This window comes from Hyperolius riggenbachi, chromosome 7, assembly GCF_040937935.1.
Source record: "Hyperolius riggenbachi isolate aHypRig1 chromosome 7, aHypRig1.pri, whole genome shotgun sequence".
Classification (NCBI taxonomy): Eukaryota; Metazoa; Chordata; class Amphibia; order Anura; family Hyperoliidae; genus Hyperolius; species Hyperolius riggenbachi.
The window spans coordinates 217,923,348-217,939,144 of record NC_090652.1 but is presented as its reverse complement, the minus strand read 5'-3'; the positions used below and the strand labels follow the sequence as shown (position 1 = coordinate 217,939,144).

General features: G+C 42.2%; 1 protein-coding gene across 3 annotated transcripts in view; it reads right to left on the bottom strand.

The window, feature by feature from the left end:
• Positions 1-15,797, bottom strand: part of LOC137524840 (potassium voltage-gated channel subfamily H member 8-like) — a 795,600-nt gene that overhangs the window by 521,638 nt on the left and 258,165 nt on the right. For all 3 annotated transcript variants that reach the window (XM_068245232.1, XM_068245233.1, XM_068245234.1), the window contains exon 2: positions 4,489-4,722. In XM_068245232.1, the coding sequence (XP_068101333.1) occupies positions 4,489-4,722 (234 nt within the window). The remainder of the gene's footprint in view (positions 1-4,488; positions 4,723-15,797) is intronic.

Below are 15,797 nucleotides of genomic sequence, written 5' to 3'. Positions count from 1 at the left end.
TTGCCATCAATTAGACTTTCTTTGGGTGGTACATTTTGCTTAGAATTATTTTATTCTAAATCCATTTTAATGTAATAATAAGAAATAAATATTTCTTGGTTTTCAGCCATTATAGTTTTAAAATAATACATGCTAATATAATCAAAACCCACACATTTTATTTGCCCATTTGTCACAGTCATTACACCATTTAAATTACGTCCCTATCACAATGTATGGCGACAATATTTTATTTGAAAATAAAGGTGTATTTTTTTCAGTTTTGTGTCTTTCAGTAATTACAAGCCCTTATTTGAAAAAATAACAGTAATATACCTTCATGACATTCCGGTACATATTAAAAAGGTTGAGTCCCTAAGGTAACTATTTATGTATTTTTCTTAAAATGTCACTTTTATTTATTTTTTTATAAAAGTGTTTTATTCTGGTAACTATAGGAGGGAAAATAAGGGGGTCATTTATTGGGGTATTTTAAGTATTTTTATTTATTTGGATGTATGTAGGTGCAATTTTACTATTTGACCAATAGATTCCCCCCCCACACACACACACACACTTCGTGGGCCTGATTCACAAAGCGATGCAAACACTTTGCACGCCAGTGAAAGGCCCTTTGTCACGCCGTGATAAGAAGAAACTCGCGTGAAATCCCATTGATGCCTATGATCATTGATCACAGATACTTTAATCGGTGAATAGGAACAGTGTTGCAATTCACAAATCAGTGTACTAACATGTGGCGACGTGAATACGCACTTGAGGACCTGTGGCCGGCAATCCTGGCAAGGTACATATATCTACAACCCTTGGACTTTAGATAAAGTCCTGCGGGGTATAGCTATACTGCCCCAATTTACCAATATTCTACTACTTCATTCATATAGTGAATTGGTAATATTTGATGATTTTTCACTATGACCTATCCTCTCCCTACTCTAACACAGAACTTCCCTGGTGGTGCCTACCCTGAACCAGAGCCGGGACAAGGTCCTCCAGCACCCAAGGCTGAGACACCAAAGTGCGCCCCTCCATCTCTCCCAACCCAAGCCGTTGCACACCAATTGCTATTAGACTAAGAGGCATGCCAAGGCCCTCAACCCCCCTAACAACTTAATCTCTAGTTATCTGGCTTGTAGTCACTGCCATGTATCCCCTTCTTATTTCTCTCTGCTTCAAACACAATAGGGGAATGATAGCTGAGGGAGTTGTGCGCCCCCTCCTACACTGCGCCCTGAGGCTGGAGCCTCTCTTGCCTCTGCCTCGGCCCGGCCCTGCCCTGCCCCATAAGATGGGCACCTAATCTTAAGCCCTAGTTGGTGGGTGCCTAACCTTAACCCTCCCTCTGGTGGCACCTAACTATTCGAACCGCGTGGTCCTGAATTTAAAACACCAACAATAGTTTAAAGTATAAGCAAAGCTTGGAAAGGCAGCAACGCAGGATACTCCAATTGGCTATGGCGAACCATCAGGACTTTGTGTAATGGGCTTAATTAAAACAAATAAATAGAATAATTGTGTGCAATTTGGATTAAATATATTTGTGGCTATATTTGTGGGATAAACAAGGAGCTCTGAAAGCACCGTTTGTGTCACAGGAAAGAAACAATGGTTTGCAGAATCTTTTTCTGTTTCTCAGTTTTGAATGGTGGGGAGAAGGTGTCTATTGGAAGATTTCACTTCCTGTATTAAAACTGTATTGTTGTCACCAAAATTCGCGCTGCAGATAAATGCTCCACTGGAACACCTGTTTTGTTGATAAAAATGAAAAATGGCATTTTCCCTTCATTTGAGATTTCTTCTCATTCCCTGCCATGACTCTGACATGAAGGCATTGAAAGAATCTTCAAGAATTGACTTCTCAGAACTTTCCAATGTAATAAAGACATAACATTACAGAACTGTTTTTGAACACCGGAAGGAAAGCAGATCTTTTATGCAAAGATTGGATGCAATGAATAACATCTTTACTTTTTCCTATTCCAAATCTCCTCATGACCATTAGTGATATGCAGCAGCTTTCTATAAAGGTACAGAGCTTTAATGCAACTTGACATAATTACTTTTATAACACAGTGACATCATCAGATTTACACCAATGACACGAGAAGACCTCAGACTATCACACTGGCTCGAAGCAGAGCGGATGGCAGATCTGGCATCGCTTTTCCCCTGTGTATGCTTATGGCTGCATTTATAAACAATATCTGGATTTATGAAGTAGCTTATCTTAAATAATCCTCTCAGCTTCCATTTATTTTGCTCCTCCACCCCCCAACCCACTCAAAGGCCCCTGGAACCTGCATGCACCCACCCTTGTTTACATTTCCTAGGGGCTTAGTAGCTCACAGTGGGGATATGCAGTTCATTTTCTTGCTGAAATCCAGGTTGCTGTATGTCTCCATTTTACATCTTCTCTATGATTGATAAAAAGGCCTCCTACCGTTTGCATTGTACCAGTAGTCCCCTAATGAAGCGCTGGCACAATATGGTGCCAAATCGCTAGTAAGTTTAAGCAACCACACCATAGGAGTGAGCAGGCAATTTTCATGAGAGAAGGTTTGCTGTGAATCTGAACTATTCCCTGCAAATTCTTAGTGAATTTTCTCTGAGGTTAATTTGGTTGGTTATTTCCGTTATAATATCCAATGAAGTATTCCCAGGTATTCGGGTAAAGAAACCAGGCCAAACGGAGCCTGCCCCAAGCAATCAATTTGACTTATGTCATACTTAAAGTGAACCAGAGGTGAGAGTGATATGGAGGCTATCATATTTATTTCCTTTTAAACAATACTTGTTGCCTGGCAGACTTGGTGATCTATTTGGCTGCAGTAATGTCTGACAGCCTCCATATCACTCTCACCTTGGGTTCACTTTAAATGGGAGGGTTTTCTCGTTCTCATTCCTGCTGTCTCTCTGGCTGCATGGAGAAAGGGAGAGTTCTACTGGACTAACATGGTGAGCGAGTCTATAGAGGCAATACTAGTCAATATTTGTTTCACTGTACAGGCAAAGGCAATATTTCTCACTGCCATTGCTGATATATTACTGTGGTTTGAGGATTTGTTCTGTCATTATAAAGAAAAGAATACTATTGTGCACATTTTCAAATAATTTTGCATTGCTGCTATCATAAAGGCTGATATTGTGCACATTTCCACTCAATCCTGCATAAGGTGCACACATTTTATCATAAACAAGATGGTCAAGTATCCACCTACAAATTTGTGAAGCTTTGCAAATGTGGTAGTTTCGCAAAATGTTTTGCAAATCTGTTTTATCAGATTTGCTCATCCCCAATACACTACCGGTATGTTGCTTTCACTCTGACTTCAGATCTGTTTGGTAAAAATCTTTAATTAATAATTTACCTCATATAGTAAAAACATTTTTCTAAGTAATCACTTGAGAAAGTCGGTAATTTTAGATTTCCAATGCAGTAAAAGCCTCTGTGAATTAACAGTTAACAAAATGCTTGGTAAAATCAGTTGCGTTTTGCTTTACCGCATGCTGCTTTGTGAATTGAGGCTTATCTATAACTAAGAATAGCATTTGGGAGGGTAATTGGGGCAGTTAGAATGCATGTATTTATATGTAACTTTTCCCTTTAAAAGCTGTGTAAATCATGCACCTATTTCCTAGCTATGACACCAAATGCAAGCCATTATCTCTCCCCACTTCTACTTCTCAGTAAACTTCTGTATCAAATGGCACCACCACACGCATGGTATAACCTCTACTCTCAGCAAGTTCAGGTTAGTCTGATCACATGCCAGGCTTGTGAACACTGATACCACTATTGCTTTGTATGTTTTATACATCAGGCAACTAAAATCTCTCAGCAAGAACAGTACTAGACTCTTCCACAACTCTCGTAGAAGCATCTAGTACTGTACAATCTGCGCACAAACTGTTTTTGGAAGCGAACGCCCTTCATTTGCTGCATCTGTTTTGAATGCAAGTTGTGTAATCTGCCCATGTTTTGGGCTCTGCACATCTATGCAGCTGGTCAACTAGGGTGCTGCCTTGGAAGCGCTGCCATTTTCTCCTGGAGAACTGAAATCTCTCACCTACTTATTTATTTTGGATAGTGCAACGTAGAATGCTCCCTTTTCTGTTTCTGCAGAGATGAAAAATTCCCAGCACATCTAATATATATTCATGTCAGCTTCCAAAAGAGCATTATGAAACATACTCTAATAAACACTCAATTGTGGTACAATCAGAATGTTCTCTTCTGCTGCAGGAATTTGGCAGGTTTTAAGCATTATGTAGCAATAAAGCAAGCCTAACAGTGTGTTCTTTGCTAACCATTGTCACAAACATTGCTGTGATCTACAAATAATGAGCAGAACAGAGGAGACATAACCACGGAAACTAACAGCAGCCTATGCCTCTTATGCAGGACTTCAACAGACACAGCAGTTTATGTACTGGTATTTATGATCCAGAAGAGGAAAAAGCAATTGGGATCATGCAATCATTACTCACCACTTTTCCTGTAGAGAAGGATTTCTGTCTTAAATTCTCTTTTCTCATCCAAAGCTTTCTGTATCTGAACCTTGAGCTGGTCACTTGTTTCTTGGCCATAAAGAAACTTGCAGGCACAGCTCCTCTGCATCACCTCTGCTCGGGCAAAGCCAGTCAAGTCACAGAACCCATCGGAGCAATAGACTATGGGGAATACGTTCAATACCTGAGCGTTGCCCAACACGAAGTTGCTGTCTAAAGAAGAGAAAAATTCAGTAAGTGTATGCCAACCAAACACTTCCTCTTTAAAGAAAAATGCAGTTCTAAATACAACTTCTTACTGCAGAATTGAAATCCCAGTTTTACTCTCCAGAGGAAGGAACCATATTACTGCTGCCACTAAGTAAGGGAAGACTCATTCTAAGCAAATCATTGGCCACAATTCACTAAGATCATGTTGGTTATAATACTGTAAGGTAAGTGAAAACTTATCACCACACATAGGCCACAATTCATGAAGCTTATCTCCTGCCTTTAAAGTGGTCTGAACTCAGCATTTCTTCTTTGCTCTAAAATATTATTTAAAGCCTTAAAGGTACTATCACCCCCCAAAAAAATTGTATCAGAACAGCATTCAAACAGTTAAACACAGCACTTTGTTCTGCAGTGGTAAGCTCCTTCAGCTTGTGATTCGCATCCGAAGAGGCGATAATACTATCTTTTGTTTACATTACTTTGTTGCTACAATTAGTTACAGCCAGCCACAGAACGGAAATGGAACTGTACTGAGCTGACAAGCAGAGACAGACGAGAATTTTTCAGTAGATAGCTGCCGTATTTTTATTTTATTTTTCATTTTTTTAAAAATCTATGAATAAAATGCAATGGCAGCTTTCAAAGCAGATCAACTGTACTTTGGGACCTTGTAAATTGTAAGCAGGCAAATATGACTTGTGCACAAAAGCAAATATAGGAAATGAATGGATAATAAAAAGAAAAACACATTTTTAGTGAATGTTATGTAAGACATTGATTCCACTTTAATAACGATTCTGAGCTGTTGTTACCTTTATCACCATGGTGATAAATCATTTACTATTTGCTAAGCAATTTACTTCATCCTATACTCAAAATAAGGATTCTGTCCTTAAGTTAAGGAGTAATTCCTTAAGTAAATGAGGATAATTAACATAAAAGTGGGTATCTTGTTTCCTGAATAATTTGATACATTCTACTACATGTCACTGGATTTTCTCTTTAATGTAACAATCATTTTGTTGAAAATATGTGTAAACTACTGGTACATATACCCAAAATACATTTTAAAGGCCAATTCCTGCTAACAACTTTTATATTAGATTTGGAGGGTGTGAAAAGTTGTCTAAACATTATTTGAGCTTTTATTGTTAATGGAACTACTGTACATAAAGGCAAAATACAATTTCTCAGGTTGCAGCATTGGAGACAACAATTGAGAGTTTAGCAAGGACTTTCCTGCTGCCTTTTCTTTCTGTGGTACAAAGATATTATAAAATTATGTATGAGATTTCTAACTGTTGCCTGTGGTCAATCTCTACTTAAATCTGACTTCTTCAGGTTTTTTGAACAAACAATAAAGAGCGCAGAATATGGAGTTAAAAGGTTCCTCTTTTATTATAAAAAAGTATGTGCTCTCATAGAGCTAAGATAGAAAACACTTAGTGCATATATCCACCAACCATACACTCAGATATCCACACACATGCTCACTACAAGCCTGCTGGTGAGGCTTGTAGTGAGCATGTGTGTGGATATCTGAGTGTATTGAGAAATGTATACCAGGCTTAGGCTACAAAAAGATTTCCAAAGCCTTGAACATCCCATGGAGCACTGTTCAAGCGATCATTCAGAAATGGAAGGAGTATGGCACAACTGTACACCTACCAAGACAAGACCATCCACCTAAACTCACAGGCCGGACAAGGATAGCGCTGATCAGAAATGCAGTCAAGAGGCCCATGGTGACTCTGGACGAGCTGCAGAGATCTACAGCTCAGGTGGGAGACTCTGTCCATAGGACAACTATTAGTCATGCACTGTACAAAGTTGGCCTTTATGGAAGAGTGGCAAGAAAAAAGGCATTGTTAACAGAAAGCACAAGAATTCCTGTTTGCAGTTTGCCACAAGCCATGTGGGGGACACAGCAACCATGTGGAAGAAGGTGCTCTGGTCAAATGAGACCAAAATGGAACTTTTGGGCCAAAATGAAAAACGCTATGTGTGGCAGAAAACTAACACTGCACATCACTCTGAACACCCCATCCCCACTGTCAAATATGGTGATGGCAGCATCATGCTCGAAGGGTTCATCTCTTCAGCAGGGAAAGGGAAGCTGGTCAGAGTTGATGGGAAGATGGATGGAGCCAAATACAGGGCAAACTTGGAAGAAAACCTCTTGGAGACTGCAAAAGACTTGAGACTGGGGCGGAGGTTCACCTTCCAGCAGGACAATGACCCTAAACATAAAGCCAGGGCAACAATGGAATGGTTTAAAACAAAACATATCTATGTATTAGAATGGCCCAGTCAAAGCCCAGATCTAAATCCAATTGAGAATCTGTGGTAAGAGCTAAAAACTGCTGTTCACAAATGGTGTCCATCTTATCTGACTGAGCTGGAGCTGTTTTGCAAAGAAGAATGGGCAAGGATTTCAGTCTCTAGATGTGCAAAGCTGGTAGAGACATACCCTAAAAGACTGGCAGCTGTAATTGCAGCAAAAGGTGGTTCTACAAAGTATTGGCTCAGGGGGACGAATAATTACGCACACCCCACTTTGCAGTTATTTATTTGTAAAAAATGTTTGAAATGATGTATGATTTACGATCCACTTCTCACATGTACACCACTTTGTATTGGTCTGTCACGTGGAATTCCAATAAAATTGATGCATGTTTGTGGCAGTAATGTGACAAAATGTGGAAAACTTCAAGGGGGCCGAATACTTTTGCAACCCACTGTATTTGTTATTCAATTCCATTAGCTGTAAAGGCGAATATAAAGACATATTGTAAACCATTATGGCCAGGGATATACAATCTATTCACTGGTTCCTATTTTATCAGGTTACTCTGCTCTCCACAGTCATAAGAATCATTCCAAATGGTAGAGGAAGATAAAAGTTGTAGAAAGACGCTCCGACTTATAATGATAAGTGAATCACACAGAGGGCAGCAACTACTTGCTCAAATATAAGCTATTGCGTTATCCTAGAACTGTATGAAATGCTATGTAGAAAGGCCAAGTTATTTATTTTCTGTACTTGCCATATCTCCTGTCCAATACCACACACACACACACGCACACACGCACGCACGCACGCACGCACGCACACACACACACGCCTGTAACCTTTTGTTTGTTCATTGCTACAGTTAACTAATGCAGTCCTTATCTGCCTGATCTTTCTGAGCTCCCCTCCAGCATCTATCACTGGAGCAGGCAGGAAGATATACCTTCCTGCATTCCACCGCCGGAGGTTCCTCTAAGTGTCTGACGCTTCTTCCTGTTTAAACAGGAAGTACCATGAAGCACTTAGATATCGGAGACCTCTGCAGTGGTTGGAGGTATGTGTCCTGCCCGCCTGCCCACCTGCTGCCAGTGATACGTAGTAGAAAGAGGCGCCAAAAGAGTAAAAACAATACTTAAAACTGTTAAAAATGCTCAGGAGGCAGTGGTGGGCTGTCAATTATTTGAAACATACAATTTATTGGCATAGTCCATGACAAGTTGCAACACGTTCCACAGGCGCAACCCCGCCCCCTCAGGCAATAAAAGTAGGGGTACTACTGCTGCTGTATGGACCCCTACTTTTATTGCCTGAGTGGGCGGGGTTGCACCTGCGAAACGCGTTGCAACTTATCGTGGAGTATGCCAATAAATTGTATGTTTCAAATAATTGACAGTTTCTAGTGTCTGCTTATAGGAGATAAGTCCACCACTACCTCCCAAGCATTTTTTACATTTTTAACAGTTTAAAGTACTGTTTTTACTCTTTTGGCGCCTCTGTCTACTACGTAGTCTTGCATCCACCCTTGGTGGAGGGGGATACCCTTTTTCTTTCTGAAGAGAGAGCGACTTCTTAATCCTGAGTGGGGACCGGACAATCTCCCCACCTGCCTACGCAGTGGTTGCCTTGGAGGTAACCCTGGTTTGTGAGTATATACCTTTGTACTCTTCTACATTTCCACATTCCAGTACGTACTACACTATATTGGACTGTCAGTGTTATTTTTTTTTTATTTCTGCTGCCAGTGATAGATGCTGGAGGGGAGCGCAGAGGAGAGAGTCTGAGGTGAGGGGGGGGACTGTCCCCCATCCCCACCGACATCCAATGCTCTCCCCTCATGCTGTGACCCCTCCGGCCCCCCAAAACAGCCGTGAGCGGGCCCGGGGGGTACCCCGATCCAAATTCTTGCCGGGGGGCCCCGGGATTTCTAGTTACGCCCCCTACTAGAGGTTACAGGGAACAGGAAGTGAGGCCATATCTCTAATGGGCAAAAACAGCTGCTAAGTTAAGGATTAGTGATGCTCCTGGGTGTTTAAATCCTGTGAACAGATTTCCACCCCTTCCTAATCTGCTCACAGGAACACGGAAAATGAAACATTTGCTAAAATCTCTTAAAGGGACACAGACTAACCAGCAAGCTCACGGTGACCCAGAACTCATTGGAGTGTGGTAAGGGGCTACAATGGTACTAAAAGCCCCCTTACTAAAATGCAATGGAAAACAAAAGTTTGCTTTCTTAAAACAGAAAGAATTTGCGATAATTCAGGTTGGAGTGAGCTCCGAGATGTCTCCCAGTGCATCAGTGCTGAATATATGCAAATTAACCATTGTTGCTCTTAGAAGCTAAAAAAAAAATACGTTTTACTCACCTGGGCTTCTACCAGCCCCCTGCATCTGTCTCATGCCCACGCAGTCTCGCTCAGATCCTCCTGTCCCCGTCGGCAGATACTTCAATTTTCGGTGACACGTCTGACAGGCCTGGGAACGTGAGTGATTCTTTGCGTTCCTGGCTGCAATAGCAGTATAGAGGGTGCTATTGCGGCCAGGAACGCGAATAATCACTCGTGTTTCTAGGCCTGTTGGGCCTGTTGCCGAAAACGGAAGCAGGAGGATCTGAATGAGACTGCGTGGACACAGGACAGCTGCAGAGGGCTGGTAGAAGCCCCAGGTGAGTAAAACTCTTCTTTTTTTTTTTTTTTGCCTTAAAGGAATACTTAAGTCAAAAAAAAAATGACATTTACTCACCTGGGGCATCCCTCAGCACCCCGAAGCTGGATGGTGCCCTCGCAGCCCCGCTCCGATCGTCCTGTCCCCGCCGGCGGCTACTTCCGGGTTCGGCGACAGCCGCCGACAGGCTGGGAACGCGGCTGATTTTCCGCGTTCCCAGCCGCGGCTGATTTTCCGCGTTCCCAGCCGCTGCTATCACTCTCTATGCTGCTATAGCGTCTATATAGACGCTATAGCAGCATAGAGAGTGATAGCAACGCGGAAAATCAGCCGCGTTCCCAGCCTGTCGGCGGCTGTCGCCGAACCGGAAGTAGCCGCCGGCGGGGACAGGACGATCGGAGCGGGGCTGCGAGGGCACCATCCAGCTTCGGGGTGCTGAGGGATGCCCCAGGTGAGTAAATGTCATTTTTTTTTTGACTTAAGTATTCCTTTAAGTGTCCCTTTAAATGTGGACAAAGACCACACTAAAAACTTTGCTAAACTGAAAAGTGCTCACCAACTTTTTCCAAAACCATGATAATAAACTTTGGACAGAAGATGCACTTCAACCTTTGCTAAAATGAAGAATTTTTTTTTTCACTTTTGACAGAAGTCACGATTTCTTCTAAGATGAGCCTTATGAAATATTACACAATAATACCAGTCTGTAAAAGACAAAATGTAAAGTGGCTGGATAGTGTACTTTAAGGGCTCTGCCACTGGAACAGGAGACCTGGGTTTAAATCTCAGCTCTTCCTGTTCAGTAAGCCAGCACCAAATCAAGAAGGACACCTTGGTCAAGACTCCCCATCACTGCTACTGCCTATAGAGAACGCCCTAGTGGCTACAGCACTGCCCCTTTGAGTCCACCAGGAGAAAAGCACAATATAAATGTTCTGTGTTTAGTCTTGTCTAAAGATGGACCACAGGAACGTACTGAGAAACTAGCTCAAAGAGAGCATACAAATTAGTACCCTGGAGAATTATAGACTAGTGATCATGCTATAAAGCGAACACAAAATTCAATGGAAGCTTTACAAATCACAGATGTTCCATCCCCATTTGTAGTAACGTCTGAGCCAAAAATTAAGGCTTTTCAGATATCAGAAGCATTTCACCGAATAAGGGTAAAAGCTTTTTCCTGTTTCTGAAGTTCACAAGCACCTTAATATTAATGCAGGCTGAAGTGCAGCATATTTTAAACCAGCACAGTTAAACAATGAAGCTCTTAGTATGATTTGTATAAACAAATTGCAGTGCTATATAATTTATTTTGCTCTTGATTAAAGCAGCTGAGTGTATCAGTCTTTTTATAATTCAGAATTCAATAAACAATGGTGTACTTATAATGTATTACTGAAAATGGGCACAATCCTGTTTAATAGGAGGTAAGAGTTCTGCTAGAAAATAGTAAGGCTAATTTAGCCCATGTCCAAGTCATTACTGCTATATAGTGCTGGTTTGTTTTTCCTGATACAATGTCTAAACAATAGCTGAATCTACGCAAAGTACTGGGACATTATGATCCTTGCACAAGTTTTAAAAGGTACATCATTGTGTTATAAGAGTGAAGCCTGTGTTACATTCTTCCTGTAGCTGCACCATGCATCTGCAATGAAACCCACCACCGCGGGGCTCATCAGGTAGTGTGACAATAACTTTTCCTGATGTTGGCTATTGTTGCTGACAGAATGAGGGTTCAATCAGTGGAAGAATAAGTCTAAAGCTGAATACTCACCTGAATATGGATCGGGGAACCTCACAGTGACGCCACCTGATGAAGAGCGTTCCCTGATCTATCTTCTTACCCGCAGGAACACACGACGGCACACTATTTGTGCGAACAACAGGTTAACCCAACTTTGCAGGGGAGTCGTTTGGGAACTTAAAGAACCTTTGGCAGTGCAATTGCGCATATAAACCCACATTGCTTGATCACGGAAACGATTGCTCATCACTCAAAAAAAAAAAAATATCGCCTGGTGGAAAAATCGCACAAAAAACTCCCCGAGGCAGTAATTCACAACTTTCTTGGTCATGGATTTTGCTGCCCGGGGAGGCAGAGCTTTCCGCTGTAGCTCTGCCTCGTGCACGTCAATCTGCACGCGTATCTCCACCTCTCCACCACCCATCTCTGTGAAGGAAGACTGAGAGGGGCAGGGAAAGGCGGCGATCAGCACCGATTGACACACCAGAGGCAGAGCTAAAGTGGTAAGCTCTGCCTCAAACCAGAAGCGATCCCCGGATTTTTCCCCAGGGATTTGGGGGGCAAAGAAGGATCATTCAGCCGCAGGATAGCGGCATTTCAGCTAGTGCCATATTATTCTATAGGAATTGTAAGTAAAAATAGATATTTTGTAAGGATTCAGAGTCTCTTTAAGAGATTACCCACATCCCCCCAGCACTTACTTTTTCATCTGCTGTGTGGGGGGACGTGTACGAGGAGGTGACCCATCCATCATCAGGGGAGTGTGGATGAGGGCCAGCGCTGGCTAAGGTTCCCCTAGCTCCGCCCCATGAGACATTTACAATGGAATAATACATGTTATGTTCAGTAGTCATGAAGGCAGGATAACTAAAACTAGGTGAGGCCAAACGTATGACCACCACAATACACTATTACGCGACGCAGGCAGCGGGAGCTCAAATAAGCCCACCTAATATTTATATTATGTAGTGCAGCGAGGTGCCAGAGGGGATCAAAGTGTCAAAATAGATCCAGTGGCAGAATGGCCTGGATCAATCAGACTGCTCTTCAGGTGCTGGCGAGCAAGTTTAACAGTGAATCAAAAGGGTTTAAACTTAAAAGGAAACCAGAGATGTCAGCATACAAAGATTTGATACTTACTCGGGGCTTCCCCCAGCCCCATGAGCACCCGCAATCACTCCCGGTAAACTGTGCCAGTCGTACCCGTCGGCTTTTCCTCGCATTCCGCAGTCAGGTATTGGGCACAAAACTGGACAATTTGGACAACAGGCGCCACGTCTGTCAAACCCAAATTTTAGTGGTTTGAAAAAATATTGTAATGAAATTTGGTTTGACAATTATCATTTTTGTAAATTATCGATTTAAATTTCAACATTTTTTTTAACCATTTTTACATTTGCTTTGAGAATTATAATTTCCTTAATTATTACATGCAGCAGAGAAATGGGGTTTTAGGGTTAGGCAGTAGTATGGGGGGTTTAGGGTTAGGCACCCCCGGGAGGGGGGGGGGTCTTAGGGTTCGGCACCACAATGGGGTGGTCTTATGGTTAGGCATTGGTAGAGGGAAGGTTCTGTGTGAGAGTAGGGTTAGGTTTAGTAGTAGTAAAATATTGTTAATATGATTTCAGCTTTATCCTGTGGCATGCATAAAATAGAGGCGTGAGGAAAAATTGGCATGGGGTAAAGCTGAAATCTTAATAAACGATTAAGAGAATTTTCAACTGTGCAAAAAGTGAAGCTGGAATCATGTAAATGATAAGTACTATTTTAAAACAGACGGAAAATGAAAACAAAAAAATATTTACTTTAAAAACATTGCATAATTCAAAAATACAGCTTAACCTAATCCTACTCTCACACAGAACCCCCCACCCCCGGTGGTGCCTAACCCTAACCCTCCCATTGGTGCCTAACCCTAAGAACACCCCCGGTGGTGCTTAAACCTAGCCCCCCCCCCCTCAAAAACACCCTTACAAACGTAGAAACAATAACATATTAGATAACGTAAAATTTATACCTGCAAACAAAATAATATGACAAAAACTGTAACATTGCAAGTCTCAAAATGATAACATATTTTAAAAACTTTAATGTTCTAATGTTGAAAACAATATTTATTGGGCGCCCAAATTTCTGCTTTGGGTGCCGTTTTAACGATATTTGCATTAGCGCCTACGGAGTGCCCAAATCGTCCACTAGCCACCGGCGCCCACATTTCCTACTTTCATCCTGCACCCTTTTTTTTTTTACAGTGCCTCTATTTAATGCTGCACATGGCTGTGTCCTTAAACCATTCAGTCAATTTATATCATCACATTGTGTATGACCAGCAGTAGAATGGATGTTTTAGTAGAATTCCACAAAGTAGCATTGAAGTAGAAGTTAAATAGGAATTTATGCCTAGCAGTTGTTTTTTGTCCTTCGAACAGTATCAAAAACAAGATGTCTGAATAGTGTGGACACTGCCTTTTAGACAGCATTCAGACTAATGCTTTTAAATTGGTCTGGAGACACAGGTATCTGATATTTTGAGCAACTCATCCAAAGATCACAGAGTCAGCTTAAGAAACAACAGATTCTGCCGGGAAACTTGCTTATCTTGGCTGGAACAGCAAACAGTAGAAACCCATTCTGGCAGCTTATTTAAACTGGGGGCAAGATACTTACTTTTCAGGGGACAGAAATAGCTTATTAACCATTTAAGTACCAGCGGTCTCTGCCCCTTAAGGACCAGAGACTGCTGGTACAATAACGACGGAATCCCGACGAAACGCTGCGCATACCTGCGACAATGGCCATCACCGCTGCACGCTGGGATTCTCCTGACATCCACTCTGACATCACTATGACGGCAGAGTCATGTGAGCCGTTCAGGAGCCGCCTTCATTGGCTCCTGGCTGTGTCTATCAATGTAAGCCAATGGGAGTTGCTTACATTGATAGACACGGCCAGGAACCAATGAAATTGGCTCCTGACTGGCTCACATGGCTCTGCCATCGTAGAGACAGGCAGAGCCAGTGAGCTGCGGCGAGAGATGTCGGGTTTGAGCGGCGCGATCGGCGAGGAGCGACGGAAACAGCGGATGCACGCTGCGGCGGGGATTGAAATCTACGCCCTGCCAGCCAGGAGCCCACCAAAACAGGGCGTAGATTTCAATCATTTCGGTCCTTAAGTAGTTAAAATTACCATTCATTGCAGACTATACATGAAGCTAGTCTTTGATATGTTCAGTGAGACATTATGTGGAATGTGGGATGTGTGAGGTGTGAGGAGGGAGGAAGAGCACTGAAGAAGAGCACTACTAAAAGTAGCTATTTATGCAACAGCAAGATCTGTAAGCGCTACTCTGCAAGGCGGGCTCCAAAGTGGGCAAGAGGCAAAAAGAGGAGGATAGACAGGAGGTTGGTATGTGTGGGGCAGATAAGAAGTGGGGCACATGAGCTGGGGCACAAATGTGAAATGGGGCACATGAAGTGAGATCTGATATAGCAGGGGCTGATGAAGCAGAAATGTATTGCCACATGTACTTAATAAACAGACTAAAAGGAGGCGGGGACAGAATATTATAGGAGGTCCCAAGAAATGGATGAAAGTTTAAGGATGACTTCACACATAATTAAGTGTTTAAAGGAGCACATTGCTTAGCACTTCTGTTATAACGCAATGGTACATAGTGTGTGATGTGTCTACATTCAGTACAGGTACTCCCTGACTTACGAACTCCCGACTTATGAAGGACCCGCCGATACGAACGGCATGGATTCTGTGTTTCCATGGGAACAAGTCCCACATTTTTTTTAAAATTGGACTTGTAGTTTTTGAGAAAATCGATTTTTAAAAAAAATTAAAAGAAAAAATGGCTTTTAAACTTGTATAAGCAGGTACAGAGGGCAGAGGTGACACAGAGGGGGACACTGGAGGCACAGGGGGGCACAGAAGAGGCACAGGGTACAGAGACAGCACAGTGTTCTGACTTATAAACCGATTCAGGTTAAGAAACGAACCTACAGCCCCTATCTCGTTCGTTAACCGGGGACTACCTGTGTATGAACATGGGGCCACCCCTCTACGTCATTAAAGTACGGTAATTCCCAAACCCCATGGTGTTACATTGTTACATTGCAATCTCAATGATGTGAATGGCACCATGTCAAGGGATCAGATGGAAGAGACAGTACCTTTCATGAGCACCACAGAGATTATATACACTGTAAGGTCTACATGAAATGCTGGGCAGAAGTATGTAAAAAGCGCACATGTACAGTACACATGTGATAGTAGAACAAGCAATGAGCAAACTAGTGTATGAAAAAGACTAATGAAAGAGAGCTGCACATCTATAAAGAAAAACAGCCACCCCTTATAGCTACA